Consider the following 19,377-nt stretch of genomic DNA (forward strand, 5'->3'; position numbering starts at 1 on the left):
ACCCGTCGTGACCTCTTGGGCTGCCTCCTAAAATCGAGATCCACATTCTGTGTACTTTTAGCAAAGCAAAGCTCCTTAACCAAGACACATTTAAAAGGGTGGAAAAACTTACCTGAATCAGAAAATGAGACTTCCCCTCTCTTGTTTGGCCTAAAGTATAGGATTGGATTCTGTCCACTTTCAAGCTGGGTGTTTTCATGATGAGCTCTTAGAAAATTCTTGAAACAGTCATATACAACTGACTGGTGGACGCTGTCCATTCTGCAGACAGAGGACCTCTGCAGTAGGAGGGTCACGGCGGCCTCACCTGCAGTGGTGTGATTTGCACAGCTGCTCTGTTGATGGGTGTGTGCTCTAACGGGCTTTGTGGGGTTCTGCCTGGCTCAGACACCAGCATTAGTAGGCCCCACCCAAGCCCCGCATTTATCCAGTGCTCTGTTTCTGATCGTGTTTCCTGATGCGTTGATATTTCCAGGCTAATCTTGCACAACTACTGAGAGATTCTCAGGACCGAAACAAACATCTGGGAGAAGAAATTAAAGAACTTCAGCAAAGGCTTGGAGAGGTCCAGGGTGACAATAAGGTACCGTGACTATTTACAGGCAAAGAGCTCTACTGTATGATTGCGCTCTAGAGGTTATGTATAGCATGTCGGAAAAATGTAATGCACCACGGCTGGAAATTTTGTGATAGATTTTGACATTTGCAAAGAAAATTCAGTTTAGCATTTCTAATCTTTATTGCATTGCTGTGTGTGTGTGTGTGTGTGTGTGTGTGTGTCTGTGTTTGTGGGCACACCTGCCAACACATGTGTTTCTGGGTTGCTCTAAAACATTGTTACAACTGGGTGCAGGGGTTTCATTATGCTCAGCTTGGTGGTGGAGAGCATTGCGGTTGAGGGCAAAATAAAACCCAAATGCTATACTTTTCCCTTCTGTACAAATAATGGATTTGTGGCTCAGATGATTTGGAATTATTCACATTCAGTTTTGAATTTTAAGTAGTCATCCTACTAATTATGTTCACATAACCAATTTATTTTATTGCTAAATTTGGCAATTTGTATGGAACATTGCTCAAAATCCACTGCCTGGTATTAATCAGACTCCCCTGTTGGCAACGTTAATTATAAAATATGAACTCATAAACTCCAAGCTCGATGTGCATACTCTCTCTTTCTCCTGCTGAAGCCGTGAACAAAAGTACAATCGGGAAAGGAAAGAAAAACTACCCAAGTTTAATTTTGTCCCCCAAAATAATTTCCTGTTTTGCCAAGATAGATTTATTTTCAACTTCTTGCCAGAGGCAGATTTTTGCAATGGAGATGGCATTGGATTTTGACTCAAAACCAAAACAAAACAAAAAACAAACACCCCGCCACCCCCCCCACACACACACACACACCACATATTGTGTGTGTGTGTTCAGAGCAGCTTTCCTGGGGAAGTGTTTTCTGGATGTCACCAAATTCGTTGACAAATGATGGTGACTGCTTTTGCTGGGAGTTGTTGGTTGTTGGAAGGCCCCATTTTGCAACATGGTCACTTAAAAAAAGAAATGACAGTGTTGTCTGGGACAGTTGTCTGGGAGAGACCTCTTCTACAACACGAGGTCAGAGGGGACTCTGCCTTCCGCTGCATCAGGAGGCCAGATCTGAGGACATACATTCAGCTGGGATGGTGTGCACTCTGGAGATGGCTTGTCCCAAAGGGTTACATTTTTGGAAGTTTGGTCTCCAGTATAACAGTATCAAAAGGTGCTGGGACCTTTAAAATCTGGGGCTAATAGAAGGTAGTCACTTCATGACCACCCTCAGGAAGGGACTGACGCTGGTATCCTGGAGTGTGTCAGTTCCCAGAACAGCCACTTGTTATAAAAGAGCAAACTTGACTCCTTTCTGGATAGGCTTCCTCTTGGCTGCCTGAGCTCTTGGGCACAGACCACCCATCCCTGTCACGCCATCCTGCCATGTTCTGGCCCTTGACAGAACCAATCAGTCCTGCAGAACCTCTTTGTAATATACCCAGCCTCAGCTATTTTGTTACAGTAACAGCAAATGGGCTTAGAACCTTTGTTACATAGCCTTTTCTCTACTCTGTCTGCCTTCATTTTTAAATTTTTTTTAAATTAAGGTTTTAGAAAACCTTTTGGATTTCATATAAATTTGAGAAATTAGGCTCTACTATTCTTGGCCATGAAGTAGGGGGTAGAGAGAACACCCAGGAAAGGTTCTAATTAACACTGGACAAGCTGATCAGGCCTCATGTGTAGTTTTAGTCATCGTTACAGGATTCAAGCTCTGTCACCCAGGTGTTTGGTCACTAATTAGAGACCAGACCTTCTTAGTCCCTTCCTCCAGTGATGACACAGGGCGAGGTTTTATAGAGAATGAAGTGAAATGTGTGCAGCTTTCTCTAAGCTCATGAAAATGCTGGCGGTGTTCGGGGACGTCCTAAGGCAGCTGGGAGGCGTGATCTGGAGGTTCATGGCTCTTCCTGGTTGGCAGTTCTTGTCCTGTTTCCTCCACTGGGGGTGGTGACGCCCTGCTCCAGCTTTCCTGAATGCCCTCCTGCCTTTTGGTCACTCAATCTTTTTGCCTTTTAAGCGAGTGAAAGTTTAGGCATTGACATCAGCAGCTGGTGTTCAAGGAAAGAAAGGGGGGACATGCGTATGTGTGTGTGCGTGCGCTCGTGTGTGTGTGTGCATGCTCGTGTGTGCACACTAAGCTTCTGCGCCTCGCCACAGTCTGAATGTCACCATTTGCTTGGGACCCGGGTCTCCGTTTCAGAGGCCGGACACATTCATCAACTGTTTTCTCCCCGAGGCTCAGAGTCGAGTGACTCACATCCAGGGCCTGTGAAGTCACTGGCCTGCCAGAAGGTGCAGGAGATGTGACAGTGTCCAGCGGAGCTCAACCAGAGGAGCTCAGCCCGGCCCCCAACCCCCACCAAAAAGAGTGAGAGAGAGAGAGAGAGAGCGGCCTTCGTCTGCGTCCTCCTTGGCCTCTAACATTCCAGGGCTCGTCTGTTTTCAGGCCCTGTGCGTCATGGACAGCCTCCCCCAGGCCACCCCAGTCCTCACCATGAGGCCAGGTGACTCATTTGACAGTGACAGCAGGTCACAGCCCCTGGGACTGCAGGGCAGAGAATGGGCCGATCCTTTGGAGGTTTGGTTTGGGAGGTTTTTTCTGGTTCGTTATGTCACTGGCTGCTGCAACCTTGCCATCGTCTCCCAGGTCTGGGCCACCTCCCGGCCTGGTGTGCTGGCCTCCACAGTCCGTCCTGGGGTGCCGGTCTCCACAGTCTCATCAGACTGCTCCAGCCGCATCCTCACCAGGCTCGTCTCATACCTAAGCTAGTCGCAGCCATGTTTTGCTCTGCCACAGGACCTTTGAGCCTGCTGTCTGCTCTGCCTAGACGGCTTTTCCCCTTGCCTTCCTCTGCAGGCTCCTGCTCCTCGCTCAGGTCACAGGTCAAGGGGAGCCTTTGCCAGCTCTTAGGTGCCAGTCCTGAGCATGCCCACGCGTCCTGCTCTGCCTGCCCTTGCACTGCACCCATGTGGCACCCTAGCCCTAGGGGTCAGCTCTTTTCAGGCTGAGGGCCACCTTAGGTGGACACTGCAGTGTCCCTGGGAAGGGGCGTCCTCGTTCTCAACCTGAGACATGATCTTTATTGAAGGAACGGAAGTCAGTGAGCAAGTCGGGAATAAGAAGAGGCTCAACCAAGGGTTCAAGGAAAGAAAGAGAAAGAGACACAGACGCTGCAGAGGCTGCCGCCACCTGGTCAGCGCGGCCACTCGCTCAGGCGAGGCGTCCTGAGTGACCTGGGAAGCAGAGAGCCAGCCCAAGGTGCGCGGCCTGGGGAGCCCCTGCAGAGAGCGGGTGCCTGCTCCCCCGGCTCAGCCCTGACCCGCGGCCACCACCGCGGCTCCAGGTGCAGCCAGACGGCCGGCGGTCATGTGTGAGCGGCCACCCAAGGGGCAGCTTTTGACCTCGAGTGCCATTGTCACTGCCGACCCCGGGCCACATTTCGGGAAGCCCCGACTCTAGTTCACTGTGTTGAGGAACCAGGTGGAGGGAAGTGACTCCCTGGATGTCTTAGGGGAGACTGATGGTTCCACTGGTCCAGCTGCAGCCTCAGTACCCTGCAGCCCCCGGGACTTGCTGCCACCTGGCTTAGGAGCAGCTTGGCCCCCGTTGGGCCGGCTTCCTGCTTCCCTCAGAGCGACCTGATCCACCGACAGCAGCAGTCCCCCCGCCCAGCGCCCAGGAGCTTCTCAGGCTCCCGGGTCACCACGGACCCGGCCCAAACCAGATGAGAGGTGTGAGGAAGGGACCCGTCAGATTCCACCCCTGCCTAATCCCAGGTCTTCACGGCCAAGAGGAGAGAGCCCCCTGGGGAGGGAGGGACGGCGACACCGTCAACCACCAGGAGAAGCTGTCCAGGGCCTGGGTGCCCCGACAATCACTGGGTCAGTGTGTGACAAATAAGGACCAACGGGGGCTTCAGGTCCCAGAGGGACCCTCTCCCGCCCCAGGGCAGCCTGCCTCCCCGTCGGGCCTCGGGAGCAGAGTGGGTTCAGGGAGGTGGACAGGAGGAAGGCAGAGGCCTCTGGGACTCGAGGGTCAATAGAGCCAGCAGACGTCAGCCGGGTCCCTGACCCAGGAGGGGGCTAGTGAACCAGCCTCTGGGGTGGGAAGCTGTGGTCACTGTCTGTCGTTCTCTGTGCACAAGGTCTGAAGCCAGCACAAACACCACTCCACCACGGGGGATTCGCTGTCCGTCCAGGAGGCGGGGGACAGACAGCAGGAGACAAGACGCACAGAATCATGGGACGGTGGCTCTGCTGGGAGGACCAGTGGGGTGTCCTGGCTGGACGGGGGCAGCTGTTGGTGAAAGGCGGCAGGTGCCTGCCCTGGGTGAGCGTCTGGCAGGTCAGTGTCACTGCTGCCCTTAGTGCCACACAGGCCCAGGGTGGCCCAGAAGCCTCCAGTACAGAGCCCCACGGAGCCTGAAGGTCGTCCCTCCTGGCGGCCACCTGTTTCCTTGTGCTCCTGTCAAAACAGCACTGGGGGGAGGACCCTCACAGGTGGTCATCGCTGTGCCCTGGAGGAGGGCAGCCCCCACAGGACCCACAGTGGCCTCCGTTAGAGAGGACGACGTGTCCAGCAGCACACCTGCGTCGAAGCCCTGGAAGCCCAGCCGGGTCACTGCTCCTGCCAACATCATGCTTTCCCATGTCCTGGGTCCCCGCCGCAGACTTACAGTGACGAGGTGACATCAGCCCGGGCTTTGCCCTCAACAATGAGCTTTATGTCGCAGCAGGTGACGGTCTTGACACCTCTGCTTCATCCAGGGTTGGCATCGTCAGTGACAGAGCCTGCTGTGACCATCCTCTGTTGACATGGGCTTCCAGATGGATTTGACCAGCAAACCCATGAGTCAAAGCCACCAGCCAATAAAGACAGGCCATCAGCCTGCAGGTGGCTCATTAAAGGGTACACCCTTAAAACAAAGGTGGCTCAGCTGTGGATGTCTGTCATGGTCCTGGAGGAGGGACAGGAGCTCTGGGCGCTGAGGCTTCACAGAGAGCATCCCGGGGAGAGGGCACAGGATGAGAAGCCCCCGCCAGGGCGTCACAGAAGCTACTGACACAGCACTGTGGGAGCGGGGGGCCTCCGCCACACCACGTCTTGCCCTGCCTGGGTTCCTGGTCCTGATCCCTGGGCCAGGCTCAGCCAGATCAGCAGCAGGCGCAGGAGCTCAGCACTCCCTGATGTTTCCTGGTCAGGAGAATCAGATGCACTTGGCCCTCAGAGAGCCTCCCAGAGCCTGTCCTGGCTTAGATGAGCTCGTGGCCTGAGTGGACCCCCTGATCAAGATAGCGTGGTTTCAGCTGGGCGGAGGGGCTCATGCTTGTAATCCCAGAGGCTCAGGAGGCTGAGGCAGGAGGATCACTAGTTCAAAGCCAGCCTCAGCCAAAGCCAGGCCCTCAGCAACTCAGTGACACCCTATCTCTAAATAAAATACAAAATAGGGCTGGGGATGTGGCTCAGTGGCCCTGGGTTCAATCCCGGTACCCTCCCCCACTAATAGGAGGGCAGGCGTTATTTATGAGGTTGCTCAGCACAGCCCGGGGCCCAGTGGATGTTTCATAAATGCCTTTCCTGCTGACGCCAGGTCCAGGTGGGCTGTTTGCAGCCCTACACAAGGACAAGGGCCAAAGAAGGGTGGGCATCCTCTTCCTGTTAGCAGGTCTTTCATCTGACTCTTCCAATAGCCCTGGGAAATAATAGCCACTGTGTTGGAATTGTAACCATACCAAGTGTAACTGGGGATTGCACTTCTAAAGCTCCATCGAGAGTCACATGAACAGTGACCATTGCACTGTATCTTCACATACTAGGAATGGAAACCCCTGGAGCTGCGGATGTGCAGTACACAGCCTGGGCAACCATACATGGTCATCCTATCTACAAGATAACTTGTATCCTTATTTATTTATTTATTTTTTTAAAGCCAGCAAGTCAAGTCACACGTGGCTTAGCAAGTTTAGATAGCTTGCCAAGAGCACACAGCCAGGAGTAATGATCTGAACACAGAGAATAGCTGTTCCGGCACCTGGCTGCCTGCCTGTTGGGTAAAATAGATTCAGGTGATTGAAAACAAGACGAGGTGGAGCTTTTGAGGGCCATGAGAGAGAAAGGCCAAGATCAAAGAAGGAAGCCAGTCTTCCTCACTCAGAACCTGGGGAGGGTCCTTGCGGCTGGGGGAAGGGCTGTCCAAGCCATCTCAGCACATGGTTTGGGGCCATCTCCCTCAGCTACGGCCCAGCTGCAGCTGTGCCTCATCCTCGGGCTGATGCCTGGCGCCGTAATCCACTCATAAACATTTATTTCTACCCCAATCAGCACATGGATGCATCTCTTGGTGGAGCGGGAGCTGCGTCGGGCTGGGACCCACCTGCGGGCTGCAGGGAAGGCGGGTGGTGGCACCCGGACAGCCCTGTCTGAGGGAGTTGAGCAGTTGCTTGGTGGCATTTTCCAAGGGGGGAAATCAGCCCTGTTTGCCTGCACCCTGCAGATGAGGGTGCAGCTGGAAGGTGGACGTCCCTCGCAGGGCCCACGCCGACCCTGCGGTTGGCCCCACGTGAGCAGTGAGCCAGGAGCCGCTGACGTCTGTGAAGCCCCTTTCAGGCTCCGGGGTGGCGCCAGGTGTCCCCGGGAAGTCTCTGATGAGGGCAGGTGCCGCCATCCGCCGGGTACGTGGCAGAAATCCGTGTCTAGCCCAAACTCCCCTTGATGTTCCCTGAACGTGCCCAGGAATTGGGGGCCCCTTGTTGTGGTCACGCTGCTGAGTTGTAGTGTCACAGAAGATATCAACGGCGTGGTTTTGCACAAATGTATTAATCAACATGATATTTGTACATTTAATAAATCAACATAGTTTTACTTTCCTACCTCACTCCCAGGCTAGGGCATTGGCCACAGGATGGTCGCCGAAGTCTTAAAATTCTTTCTTTCTCTTTTTTTTTCTTGCCGAACACATGTATTTGAGTCCCCCTAAGTAGGTGCCACTGAAGGTCCCCCACTTTCTCGCCTCACCTTGGAGCAGCCCTCAGGTGAGTGCCCCAATGCCCGGTTGTGACCCAGGAGGAGACTGAGGCCCAGAGATGTTCAGATACATTCTCCGAGTTGCACAGCTTGGTATGTGGAGCCAGGATAGGGGCCCCAGGCCGCCGGTTCCAGAGCACAGGAGCTCATCTCTGAGGCTGGGGAGGCAGGAGGACTCTCCCCAGGCTTTGCCGTCCCCATCTTGTCATCTCAGGCTCCTTCGGCTCGCTGCACTTGAATCTCAGACTCACTCACCACCAGCTCTTACCCACTCGGGACTCACTTCCAAAAACCAAGCATTTCCACCCGTGCAGCCTGGCAGCCTGCAGTTGCGACTGTGTGCACGTTAAACGCCCAACGACTGTCAGCGTGTTCATCGAAGCCTCACGGTGTCCGTGTACAGAAGGAGACTCTCTTGTATGGCTGTCGGAGCTCCATAGACACGTTGAATAATCAATCGGCAGAACACAAACCTGACTGTGGGGTTCTGGATGAAGTGGTCAGCAAGGCATGCTGTGGCCGGGCCACCGCCGTCTCCATTACTTAAAGCTCAGGCCGTCGATCTGCTCTTCACGTCCCAGGAGAAGTCCCCCCTTTAAGGGCACGACCGGCTCCCGTGGCCACACGGGACAGCTCAGCGCCCCGGCTCCCAGGCCCTCCTCTGATGGCTGGCTCCTGTTCTGCTGGCGTTTGTCCCTCTGTGCGTACACTTCTGGGGTTCTGACGTCCTGAGCCAAGAGTCTGGTGGCATGAAGGACGCTCCCCTTCTTGGCCTTCAGCAATCCCACTCCTGGGTGTATCATCTCAAAGGACCCAGATCGGTATGTGTGAGCGACACCAGCTCTTGTCACCGTAGCGCTGTTCGTAACAGCCGAGGTGTAGAACCAACCAGTGTCCACCACCAGCGGCACACACACACACACACACACACACACACACACACACACACGATGGAATACTATTCAGCCTTAAAAAAGATGTTATTGTATCATTTGTGACCGCACAGATGAATCTGGAAGACAAACCAAGCACAGAAGGACAAATACTTCAGGATCTCAGAGCAGTAGAGAGTGGAACCCTGGTTTTTGAGGGGGTGGGGGAGGGGGGATGGTCAACAGGTACAAGGTGGCAGTTGGATGGGGGAATAAGTCCCCATGTTCTATTGTACAGCCAGGGGAGTCCTCCTGCCTCCCTAGCCCCAGAGAATCCACGGTTTGGTTCAAAATAGCTGAAACACAAGGAGGTGGCAATCGTTCGAGGTGGTGGCTGTGCCAATGGCCCAGACGTGGCCAGCACCCCTTGTTTCCGTGTGTTGAAACAGCATGTTGTGCCCCACAGACATACACAGTTGAATGTCCCCAAACCTCAGCAGGATTGAAAAATAAAACCTTGGCACTAACGAGAGGCGGTGAGAAGTCCCCTCGTCTCCGGTTCCCGCTGAATCACGAGGGGGAAGTGGCCTTGTGTGACCTCAACAGGGGACGCATGTGTGGCCCTCGGGATTCTCACCACTCTGCGTGTGTCCCACAGTGATCACGGGAGACCTCGAATGTGGAGCTGGAGTTACGAGGGGGCTGGCTGGGGAGGCAGAGTCACAGATCCAGAAGCTGCGAACAGGGCGGAGGCGGCACGGCGAGCAGACCCTGCAGCGCAGCCACCAGCCTGGCCCAGGGACGCACGAGGCAGCTCCTGGCACCCCACGGGTATCTGTGGGATCCAGCAGAGTAGTTTTCAGACCAGGACTCAGAGTACACGACACGGGCCAACGCGCTCTCCTGTCCCCCTCCTTGGTCTCCCAAGGCCACGGCTGCTGCTTCCTGCTTCCTGTGCCCCTCGCGTCCCCCTGCCCTGCACCCTTCAGAGACTTCCAAAGTCACGAAGTCGGCTCAAATAATGTCTGAAGATCCACGCAGGAGCAAGGAGGGCCCCAGCAGGCTGCCCTGGCCAGGTCACATCAAGAAGCTTGGGTTCTGGGCGGTCCCTTGGAAAACGACGTTGTTGGAGACTGGAATTTTCTCCCTGGAGATTTTCAAACCTATAAACCAAATGAAATTCGTGCCTATGGCTTAAGAAACTAAACCCCAAAGAAAGGCCGGGTGGCCGTGCAGCCTCCTCCCCAAACATGCCATGTGAGTGATCTGGGGGACTCGGTCGGTCATTCTTTCATGAGCTCTGGGGACAGTTGAATCACATTCGTAGGGGAGTCTGTGTCCCCTCTGCCCACTTAGCCTGGCATCGCGAGGAAGCTGCCTGGCAGGACGCGGTTCACGGAGCCCGCGGTTCCGACAGCTGCGTGCTTGCTGTTGACGGCCACGGCCTTTGCTGACCCTCTGCTGTGGGCTCTGTGTCCGGCTCCCTGACTCTGGATGGCCCTGCAGTCGACCTGTCTTCCTCCCCAAAGCCAGTCCCTACCTGGGTTCTTCTTAGCCCAGATGGTCACAAGTGGAGGTACGCGTCATTGGGTAGGGACATTTCTAGGGCTCCTGATCACTGAGAGCCTGGGAGCTCACCACCGGGGGTCCTCTGCAGCGTGGGGTCCTCCTCTTTGAATCTTTGCTGATTTTAAGTGAGACCCAGAATCTGCCCTGCGGTGCATCCGCCTTCCCTCTCCAGGCCAGGCTTCGTGCTGTCTGCACACACGTAGGCGGTGAGAAATCCCTCATAGGGGGCTGGAGTTGTGACTCGGCGTTTCTTCATCTGTCTGTCCGTCTGTCTCTCTCCATCCCCTGCTCATCCTGTGAAAATGTGAAAAACTGAACTTAATTGGCCAAGTTTTTTGCTAAAATGCTGAGCAAGGCTTCTCTCACCTAGCATGTGTGAGGCCCTGGGTTCGATCCTCAGCACCACATAAAAATAAATAAATAAAGTAACAATCTACAAATAAGAAAATAAACAAATAAATATTTTTAAAGGATCCATCGTATCGACATGCAGTTGTCTTTTTCCCCCAGTATTTCTTTTGGGTACCAGGGATTGAACTCAGGAGCACTTGACCACTGAGCCACATCCCCTGCCCTGTTTTGTATTTTATTTAGAGACAGGGTCTCACTGAGTTGCTTAGGGCCTCACTTTGGCTAAGGCTGACTTTGATCTCACCATCCTCCTACCTCAGCCTCCCGAGCCTCTGAGATTACAGGTATGCCACCACACCCAGCCATTCCCCCAATATTTCTTGAAAGCATATTTCCTATCCAAAGTTTCAGTCTGCTGTCCTTCTTTACTTATTCCTGTTCTGTTTCTTTGTCTGTCTGTCTGTCCACCTGTCTCTCTCCATCCCCTGCTCCATCCTGTGGAAATGCAGCTCTTGAGGATGACAATCGCCAAACAGAGGCTTGGGGACGAAGAGATTGGCGCACGGCACTTTGCAGCCCACGAGCGTGAAGATTTGGTGCAGCAGCTGGAGCGGGCCAAGGAGCAGGTGAGGGCTGGCCTCTGTGAGGGCCGGGGACGCGTGGGCACAGGGGGACACGGTGCAGGGAAGAGCAGCTGGGCTCTCCTCCATGCTGCTCCAGGCTCCCGGGCTCTGGGTTCTGGCTCCTGGGGGGACGCCCCTGATGCTCAACGCCTCTGTTCTGAACACAGGCAACTCTGCCCCTTCCCAGGACAGACCGCAAGGGGAGAAAATGTGAAAAACTGAACAGAATTGGCCAAGTTTTCACTAAAATGCTGAGCAAGGCTTCTCTCGGCAGAATCTCCTATGGTACAGGGCCCTGGGTAGGGAGCAGCCCAGGGCCCCGACAGCTCTGCCCTCTTACTAAGTGGTTCTGAGCAGCTGTGGCCAGTGTCCAGCTCAGCCTCTCTGAGCTGAGGCCGGAGGGCCTGCTGCAGGTGGGGGACCTGCTTCTGCTCTTCCAGGCTGCCCTGCCCGGTTGTCTCAGGGACAGTGATGCCGGCCAGAAGGGCAGCCCCTGCTTCTGCCTGTGTCCCTGGGCCTTGCCTGTGGCATGTGGGTCAGGAAGCCCAGGGCGGGGACGGCCACAAAGCCAGGCCAAGGTGGTGGGTCCTGAGGGCGACTCCGGCCTGGGTTCCAGATTGAGTCCCTGGAGCAGGACCTGCAGGCCTCGGTGGACGAGCTCCAGGACGTGAAGGACGAGCGGGCCTCCTACCAGAACAAGGTGCAGCGGCTGAACCAGGAGCTCAACCACATCCTGGGTGGCCACGAGAACCGCATCATCGACGTGGACGCTCTGTGCATGGAAAACAGGCAAGAGCCGCAGGGGCCAGTGGGAAGCCCCCGAGGCATCTGAGAAAATTGCCTTAGAGCGGAAAGGAAGTCACAACCTCAAAATGACACCAGTGTCACACACTAGCGGTAAAGGTCAGAGGCCCCACACCTGCGCATCCCTCTCCCTCTTCCCCGCACCCGCCCGGTTGGGCCAGAGGGTGAGGAGCCACCGAGCTCCGTGTTACTGCTGTCAGGGGGAAGGAGGAGAATGAGAAAATAAATTGAGAAATTCCCTTAGGTGTTCCTCTCCCCCAAGGCCAACTTCAGAGTGTGCGTGTGTCTGACTTCACGTGGGGCCTGGTGTCGCTCCTTCCCCCCAGAGGCGCCCTCTTAATGAGAACTCTGTGGACACTGTGCCCTGTCCCTGAGGGGACCTTGGCCAGGCCTGCGTAGAGCAGGGTGTCTGTGATTTGGGCATGTTTGACCTTGATCGCATCCACTTAAGAAAAGGTCACAAAGATGCACGTTTTTCTCCTTTCTGAGATGAGAGCGAGCCTGGTGTGCAAAGTGGCCCGGGCTGGCAGGTGATTGCCACTGTTTCCTCTTGTGCTTTAGTGTGGGCTTGGCGTGGTCCCCAGACACATCCTGACTGTGGATGTTCCTTTCCAGGTACCTTCAAGAGAGATTGAAGCAGCTCCACGAAGAGGTGAACCTCCTGAAATCCAACATTGCCAAATACAAGGTACTGAATCACGACGACCCTGCGGTCTGCTGTTGACCCCTGAAGGTCACCCGTTTTAATCCCTCTCAGGAGCTGCAGGCATAGAGCTTTACCTGGGGGGAGCTCTACCTGGAGGAGCGCTTTCCTAGGATAACCAGCAACAACCTCCAAACAGCAAAGGCCACCAAAGTGGTGTCTGCCAGAGCCCCTCTGTTGCTGAAGTCTTGTCAGCGAACACTGAACCCCCAAATCCGGTAATTTGTACTCTTGGCCCCAGTCCATATGAAATTAGGGCTCCTGCCTATTTTCTTGTAATATCCCCTGTCGTTAGATGCTATTTGCCTCATAATCAGCCATAAGAAAATGATCTCCAAGGGACGGAGGAACAACGGGGGGAGAAATCGCAGTCCAACGACCATGTTCACGTCACAGTGAAAAGACGGAAGGTCTAAATTCTCCCCATCGTTATTTAGTCTAATTCTAGCACCATTAGTTTGATAATATCTATTTCTGCAGATGTTGGTTCTAAGTGTTATAATTAGAAAAATCTCCTGGGTTTCTCTGCTTTGAAAATAGATTGATTTCTCTTCCTGAGGGTGAAGTGCTGCAGCCATCTACATGTTTGGGAGAGCCCACTCATGGTCCTGGTGGTTGGCTTTAGCTTTTGTTCGCAGAGATCGCCAAGCTGCTCCATTCTGTGGGGCCACACTTAGGTTTACACGGATCTATACAAACACGTGCAGCCAGAGAAATATGCATCTTTTAATGCATGATTTTAAAAAATGTGTGGATGCATTTATTTAACATTTATTCTTTTCTATGTGCCAAGCCCTGATTATATATTGCACATGAATTTTAATGCAAGAGTCTGTTTTAAGAAGGACGCGCAGGTGGCACGGATGCACTGCTTTAACCTTTGTCCAGGGCAGACATCACTAATCAACTGTGGCTCTCTTTCCAACCCAGGGCCCAGATCCTTGCAGAGAGCACCTTTGCTGCATGAAAATAAACTTATTCTGTTTCATGTCTCTTTAAAAGGGATTTCCATAACATAAGCACGATAGACTGTGTTCTTGTTTCAGATTTAATCTAATTTAATGAGTATGCAGTGAGCACCTTTTGAATGTAGGGGGCAACTTTTTAAAAAACTCTTTACTGGATCCATAAAATCATAACTCTTTGGCGAGGACTGAGAATTCTGTGTTTTAGGCTGGCATTCGGAGCATGCAGGGGGCCCTCGTGTGCCAAGGGGAAATGCCTCTCCTGTGTTTTCCTTCATTGAGTTTCCTGACCAAGGTTTTGTTTTCTCCCCATACTGCTCTAGAACGCTCTTGAGAGACGGAAAAACTCAAAGGGCCAGGGCAAATCCAGCAGCAGCGCTCTGACTGGAGTCCTGTCTGCGAAGCAAGGTAGGACCTCGTGCCCCGGGTGGGACAACTTACGAATGTGGCACGCTGGAGCTCGGGTCCACGTGATAGACGTGGACTAGAAAACAAGGCCACCCCAAGAGCAGCGGTTCCCAAACCCCTACCTGCATCAGGTTCCCCCGCAGTTCTTGTTAACACAGAGTGCCAGGCCCACCCAGAGGTTCAGTAGGTCTGGGGAGGGGGCCTGAGAATACCTATGTTCCCAGGTGGCACTGCAGCTACCTTGGGGCCCCACTTTGAGAACCACTGCTCTAGAGGTCTTCCTGATACCTGTGCCCCACACGGCGCTCTGCCTTTAGGGAGGCTTTTCCTCCCCTCATCACAGCCAAGCACCTGTCTCCAAGATGTGCTTGAACCTCCTGGAGCGTCTCCTTTCCTGGCCTCTGCGATCAGAATGGAAAGCCCGTAGCTGCTGAAGTTGTTCTATCTTGGAACATGTGCTTCTTTCAAAGCAGCACATATTGATTGCAATTTTGTTCCTCCTTCTCGTCGATTCCTATGAAAAATAATGATTTTCCAGGAACAGTCCAGGGGAATAAATAGCAGAGAGCTTGCGTCTGACACTCAATATTTGGAATTCAGTTCTAAACATAAGCCTCCAGTGGCGCGTGCTCAGTGGCCCACTCTGGGCCGTTGACGGTGCCCACCATCCCTACATGTGGCCATCCCGATCAGAGCCACAGTGGCTGAAACAGATGTGCCAGGTCTCCAGCTCCCAGCAGCCAGGGCTCTGCACCAGGCAACTTCTGTTTGTCCACTTCATGGGGGAAGAACACCCTAGAATGTTTTTTAGAAGAAAACAATGATATTCTCTACAAACATGCAGTAGCCCATCTGCACAGCTCCGGCTATCATAAATAGCAACCTGGCCTTGAGTGTGGGTTCCCAGTGTGGTCCTTGATGGCGTCACCAGCCACCCCTCACACAGTGACAGATCTCTAAGTCTGACTCAACCCTTCCAGAAAACCCCCATGAAAAGCTTATCAACAGTGATCTTTGGCATCCATAATCAAAGCCTATACATCTACAGCAAAGCACTGTGAAAAGCCAAAACGGATCCCCCTTTGAACCAGCAAGAAATAATCACAGACACATGCAAACATTTGTTGCAAGAAAGTTCTTCACTAGTTATAAAAAAAAATTGTAAACATCAAATATCAAACAGTAGTTAAATAAATTAGCAAATATCGTTATATGGACTACTAAAACAGCCATTAAGTTTTATGTTTTAGGGGATGTTAATGTTGTAGAATATCGTTAAGTAGAAAAATCAAGACTTTTCCCCATTTTTGAAGGAAAAAAATTGTATGTTTATTTACATATAGTCACATATATTTACATATAGTTACATATTATCACATAGATTTACATACAGTCACATAGGAACAGTATTCAAAGATACATAATGAGAGATTTATATTGTTTCTTCTATCTGGAAGGAGATCCAGTGTCCTTGTTTTACATCATCTCTGTTTAACTACCCTTTCTAAAAATAAGGGTGGGATAATGCAAGATGCAAAACCTCCAATCCAGGCTCCATGGCACACGCCTATGATCCCAGTGACTTAGGAGGCTGAGGCAGGAGGATTGTAAGTTCAAGCCAGCCTCAGCAACTTAGTGAGGCCCTAAGCAACTTGGTGAGACCCTGTCTCAAAATTAAATAAACAAATAAATGCCAGGGGTGCACCTCAGTGGTAGTGAACCTGTGTTCAATCCCCAGTACCCCGCCCCCCAAAATGTGCAAACCAAACTTGAAGAATAGACACTCAGAGTAAGAAAGGACCGGTATGCAGAAGCCTCTCAATGACCCTAGGGTAGCAGAGACAGAGTTCCACGTGTAGATCAGGTCCATGTTGTGGGAGGGGCTCGTGGTTTCTGACATTTAAGTCACTTTGAGCCCAGCCCAACATAAATGGGGAAGCAGAGTTTTAGCACATCCCTATGAAAAAGTCGTAGAAAGTTTAGCGGATGATATTCACGTGTTATTCATTGGGGTGTTTTGTTGCCAGAGATGCTAATGAAATCTTTATTGTATTAACACAAGTATGATCTTTGCCATAAAGGAAGCAGTGGGCCTACTTTTTTGCTAAACTAATCATCCCATACCTGGGATCTCCCATTATATAGTGGTAACTGGCGTGGAGACAAATCAGAAATGATTTTTTTCAACAGACACTTCTGCAGCTGACACAAAAAGCAAGAGCATTTCCTATCAGAGACATTTATAGGCACCTGGGAATTTGTCAACAGGGACTCCTCATCCAGGGCAGGGGTGCAGAAGAGATGGGCCCCTTCATGGGGGTCGGAACCCTGCAGGCACACTGGCCTGTGTGGGGCTTGGCTTCATGCTGAACTTGGCCATGTGCGTGGCTTGGCGTTTAGTGGAGCAAGGAGCATCCAGGAGCAGCGCGTCTGTGGCCATCTCTTCCCCGGCACTCGGGCTCTTGCAGTCTGCTGTGCAGTTCCTCACCGTATCTTTGGACCACTTTATGCTATCATTGGCTGAATATTTTTCTTTGAAGCAGTTTAACGTGACTCGTTCCACTTGGGCTTGTCTTCTGTAGTAGCATCTGTGATTGGTAAAATCACTCAGTTGTTATGCCACTTATTTTCTTTCCTACAGTACTTTCAAATAGCCATGTAGCCACCCAAACACACACAAAACACTCTTTTGCGATCCAAATCACCTCCTGCATTATCTGACCACCTGCCAGGGGTATCGCACTATCCGAGTTCAAACAAGGAGCTCAGGGGTAGGGGTCGTTGTCATGTGTGTGGCGGTGTGACCTTTAGCCAATGTGTCTAACCCATCTGTACCTTGCTTTCCTGTCCACGAAATGGAAATGCATATTACCTTTTTTTTCAATTTTAGATCTCAGTGAGTTAGCCTGAAAGTGTCTAACATACTAGGTAAATGCAAATAGTATTATCTTCTTTCAAATTGCAGATGAAAGTCCATTATCACCATGGGTTTTATGTTGTTTTACTCTTGACAATCGAGGTGAACCTTCGGTGCAGTAGAGCAGCAGTTCAAAGCTGGGAACCTTCCGTTCTCCAGGAGGGGTTGACCTGGGTGTGCAGTCCAGCGTTCTCGAAGAATTTACTCCGAGTTGTCCATTTCATGCCCTACCTAGTTCAAGACCTGCTCTCCGAGGACCACGGGTGCAGTCTCCCCGCTACTCCGCAGTCCATTTCTGACCTGAAATCTCTGGCAACCGCCCTGTTGGAGACGATCCACGAGAAAAACATGGTCATCCAGCACCAGAGGCAGACCAACAAGTAGGTGGCAGGGCCCTGGGGTGGGGCTGGGAGGGAAGAGATGGGACAGGTGACCAGAAATGAAGGGCAGCCAGGGAGAAGCTCAAGGTGACATCCCTCAAATGGAGGAGGAAGCGTTAAGCTTCTGTGCTCTGCTTTGTGCCTGCCTCTGGGCCATCTGCTGGAGCTGAGCAGGGCCCTAAGGCTGGGTGTAGCTTGCTGAGCTTGCCCCGAGGCACACACTGAGGAATGTGTATTTCGTGATTTCTGCCTGGGTGGCTTAACCTACTGCTCCTCTGGGTCTTCTTTTGGTGGGGGAACTCAGTGCCCCTCACAGTGTGACTTGGAGGGGCTCTGACTGGCAGGAGCCATCAACTGCAGGCAGCTGGACCTGTGAGGAAGTCTCATGTCACTCTTCCAAATAAGCAAAAGAAATGGTGAAAAGGAACAACAAATAAAATAGAACGTCTTGTTTGGTTTTTATAGCACGTTGCCTCTTGTCATATAAAATCAAGCAAGTTACAGTAGGTTAGAGTAACAATTAGAAGTGACAGAGCAAAATCGAAAGTGTTCAGAGAATGGTAAAGAAAAACAATAAATTAAAGCAATAAATATCACACACATTAGTCTGTTCTCTGTTGCTGTAATTGAATACCTGAGACTGGGTAATTTATAGAAAAAAAAAAAAGAAACATTTCTCATAGTTCAGGAGACCAGTAAGTCCAAGAACACAGAACTGGCACCCAGGGAGGGCCATCCTGCTGCATTATAACATGACACGGTGAGACAGAGCAAGGATGCCAGCTTGGGTCTCTATTATAAAGCCACTAATGTAGTCACAAGTCCCCACCCTCATGACCTTATCTAGTCCTAATAATTTTCCAGAGGCCCTACCTCTGATACCACTAGCATATAAATATGCAGATTAATTTCCTACATATGAACTTTGGGGAGCATATTCAAAACCTAGGAGGGCCCCCTTCCTGGCATGCAGCCTATGCTAAGAAGGGCCTGACTCGTGACCCTTCTGTTCCTCTGTCACCATCTTGAAATTCTCTTTTTTTTTTTTTTTTAATCGGCATGGCTCACGTTTTTATTTTGCACACAGCTCTGCAAATTCTGTTTTTGGGTCCTGCTCACAAGACCTGCACTCAGAACCAGAATGGAGTGTGGAGGAGCCCAGCAGGGAGTAGCGAGAAGGGGAAGGAGAAGGGGAGGGATCCATCGAGCACTGGGGGCTGGCAAAGGCAGGCTGCTGGGGGGGCGGGGCACGGCAGGTGGAAAATAAATAAGACCATTGTAAAAACAAGAAAGGAGAAGGTGAAGCCCAGGGAAGACCGCGCAAGAGATTAAGATGTGTGCGAAGGAAGCAGAGAGCAGGACACTGCTGGCTGTCTCCGGGGGTGACCCTCGGACTTTTGCAACATTCTTGCAAAATGAGACCTTCGCCAAGGGACGAAACATCCTGATGTGACCTGGGAACACTTCCCAGGGAGCAACAGGAGTTGGAATCTGTGGGACCCTGACAGGTCTGTCCAGTCCCTTCAGGAAGCCGGAGCACACAGTGAGCCTGCTCTGTTCTCCTGCCACTGAGCCCCTCCTGGGAGCTCTGGGGTGCTTCCCAACCCCCTCAGGTCCTCCAGACCCCGATCTGCGGCAGCAGTTGGCCTTAGCTCCTCATTTGCTGAGCAAGCAGGGGTCACCCAACGTCAGTCCCTCCACCTGCCCCCACCCTGCAGCCTGTGTCCCCGCCTCCCCTCCTCCCGTCACACACCACCTGTCACCTTGTGGTCCACACCATCACTTTGCTTTGGGGGCTGTGCTCTCCTGGCCTCCTCTGTCTGGCTCTTCACCTTTCTTCCCCCGGTGGCCCTCTGCCCTTTCACCCTGGACCCCAGAGCCTCTCCCCAACCTGGGCCTTCCCAGGAATCCCACTCCCCTGGGCCTGTTGTGAAGAAGGCCTCTGGTGCTCTGCACCGGCCACCCCTCCAGTGTGTCCCGGGAGCTGGCCTGTGGTGGAGTTCCCTGGGAGGGCACTGGACCTCGACCAGGAATGCGGGATCCGGGCGCTGGTGGGAGGCAGGTCAGGGCTCTGGGTTCCAGCCCCAGGAGAGTCCTGTGCGGGAAGAGAGGGAACCCTGGCTCACCCGCCTCCCAGCTGTCATTTTCTTTGACGGTCACTCACTGTTTCCTG

General features: G+C 52.5%; 1 protein-coding gene across 4 annotated transcripts in view; it reads left to right on the forward strand.

Moving 5' to 3' along the window:
- Ccdc149 (coiled-coil domain containing 149) overlaps window positions 1-19,377 on the forward strand; it is a 91,558-nt gene that overhangs the window by 47,804 nt on the left and 24,377 nt on the right. For 3 of the 4 annotated variants that reach the window (XM_026403777.2, XM_026403760.2, XM_026403769.2), the window contains exons 4-9: window positions 476-583; window positions 10,914-11,030; window positions 11,644-11,816; window positions 12,447-12,519; window positions 13,823-13,907; window positions 17,060-17,204. In XM_026403777.2, the coding sequence (XP_026259562.2) occupies window positions 476-583; window positions 10,914-11,030; window positions 11,644-11,816; window positions 12,447-12,519; window positions 13,823-13,907; window positions 17,060-17,204 (701 nt within the window). Of the gene's footprint in view, window positions 1-475; window positions 584-4,735; window positions 4,934-10,913; window positions 11,031-11,643; window positions 11,817-12,446; window positions 12,520-13,822; window positions 13,908-17,059; window positions 17,205-19,377 lie in introns of those variants that run through there. The other variant, XM_026403786.2, reaches the window with a different exon arrangement.

The sequence above is a fragment of the Urocitellus parryii genome, chromosome 10, assembly GCF_045843805.1.
Source record: "Urocitellus parryii isolate mUroPar1 chromosome 10, mUroPar1.hap1, whole genome shotgun sequence".
Taxonomy (NCBI): Eukaryota; Metazoa; Chordata; class Mammalia; order Rodentia; family Sciuridae; genus Urocitellus; species Urocitellus parryii.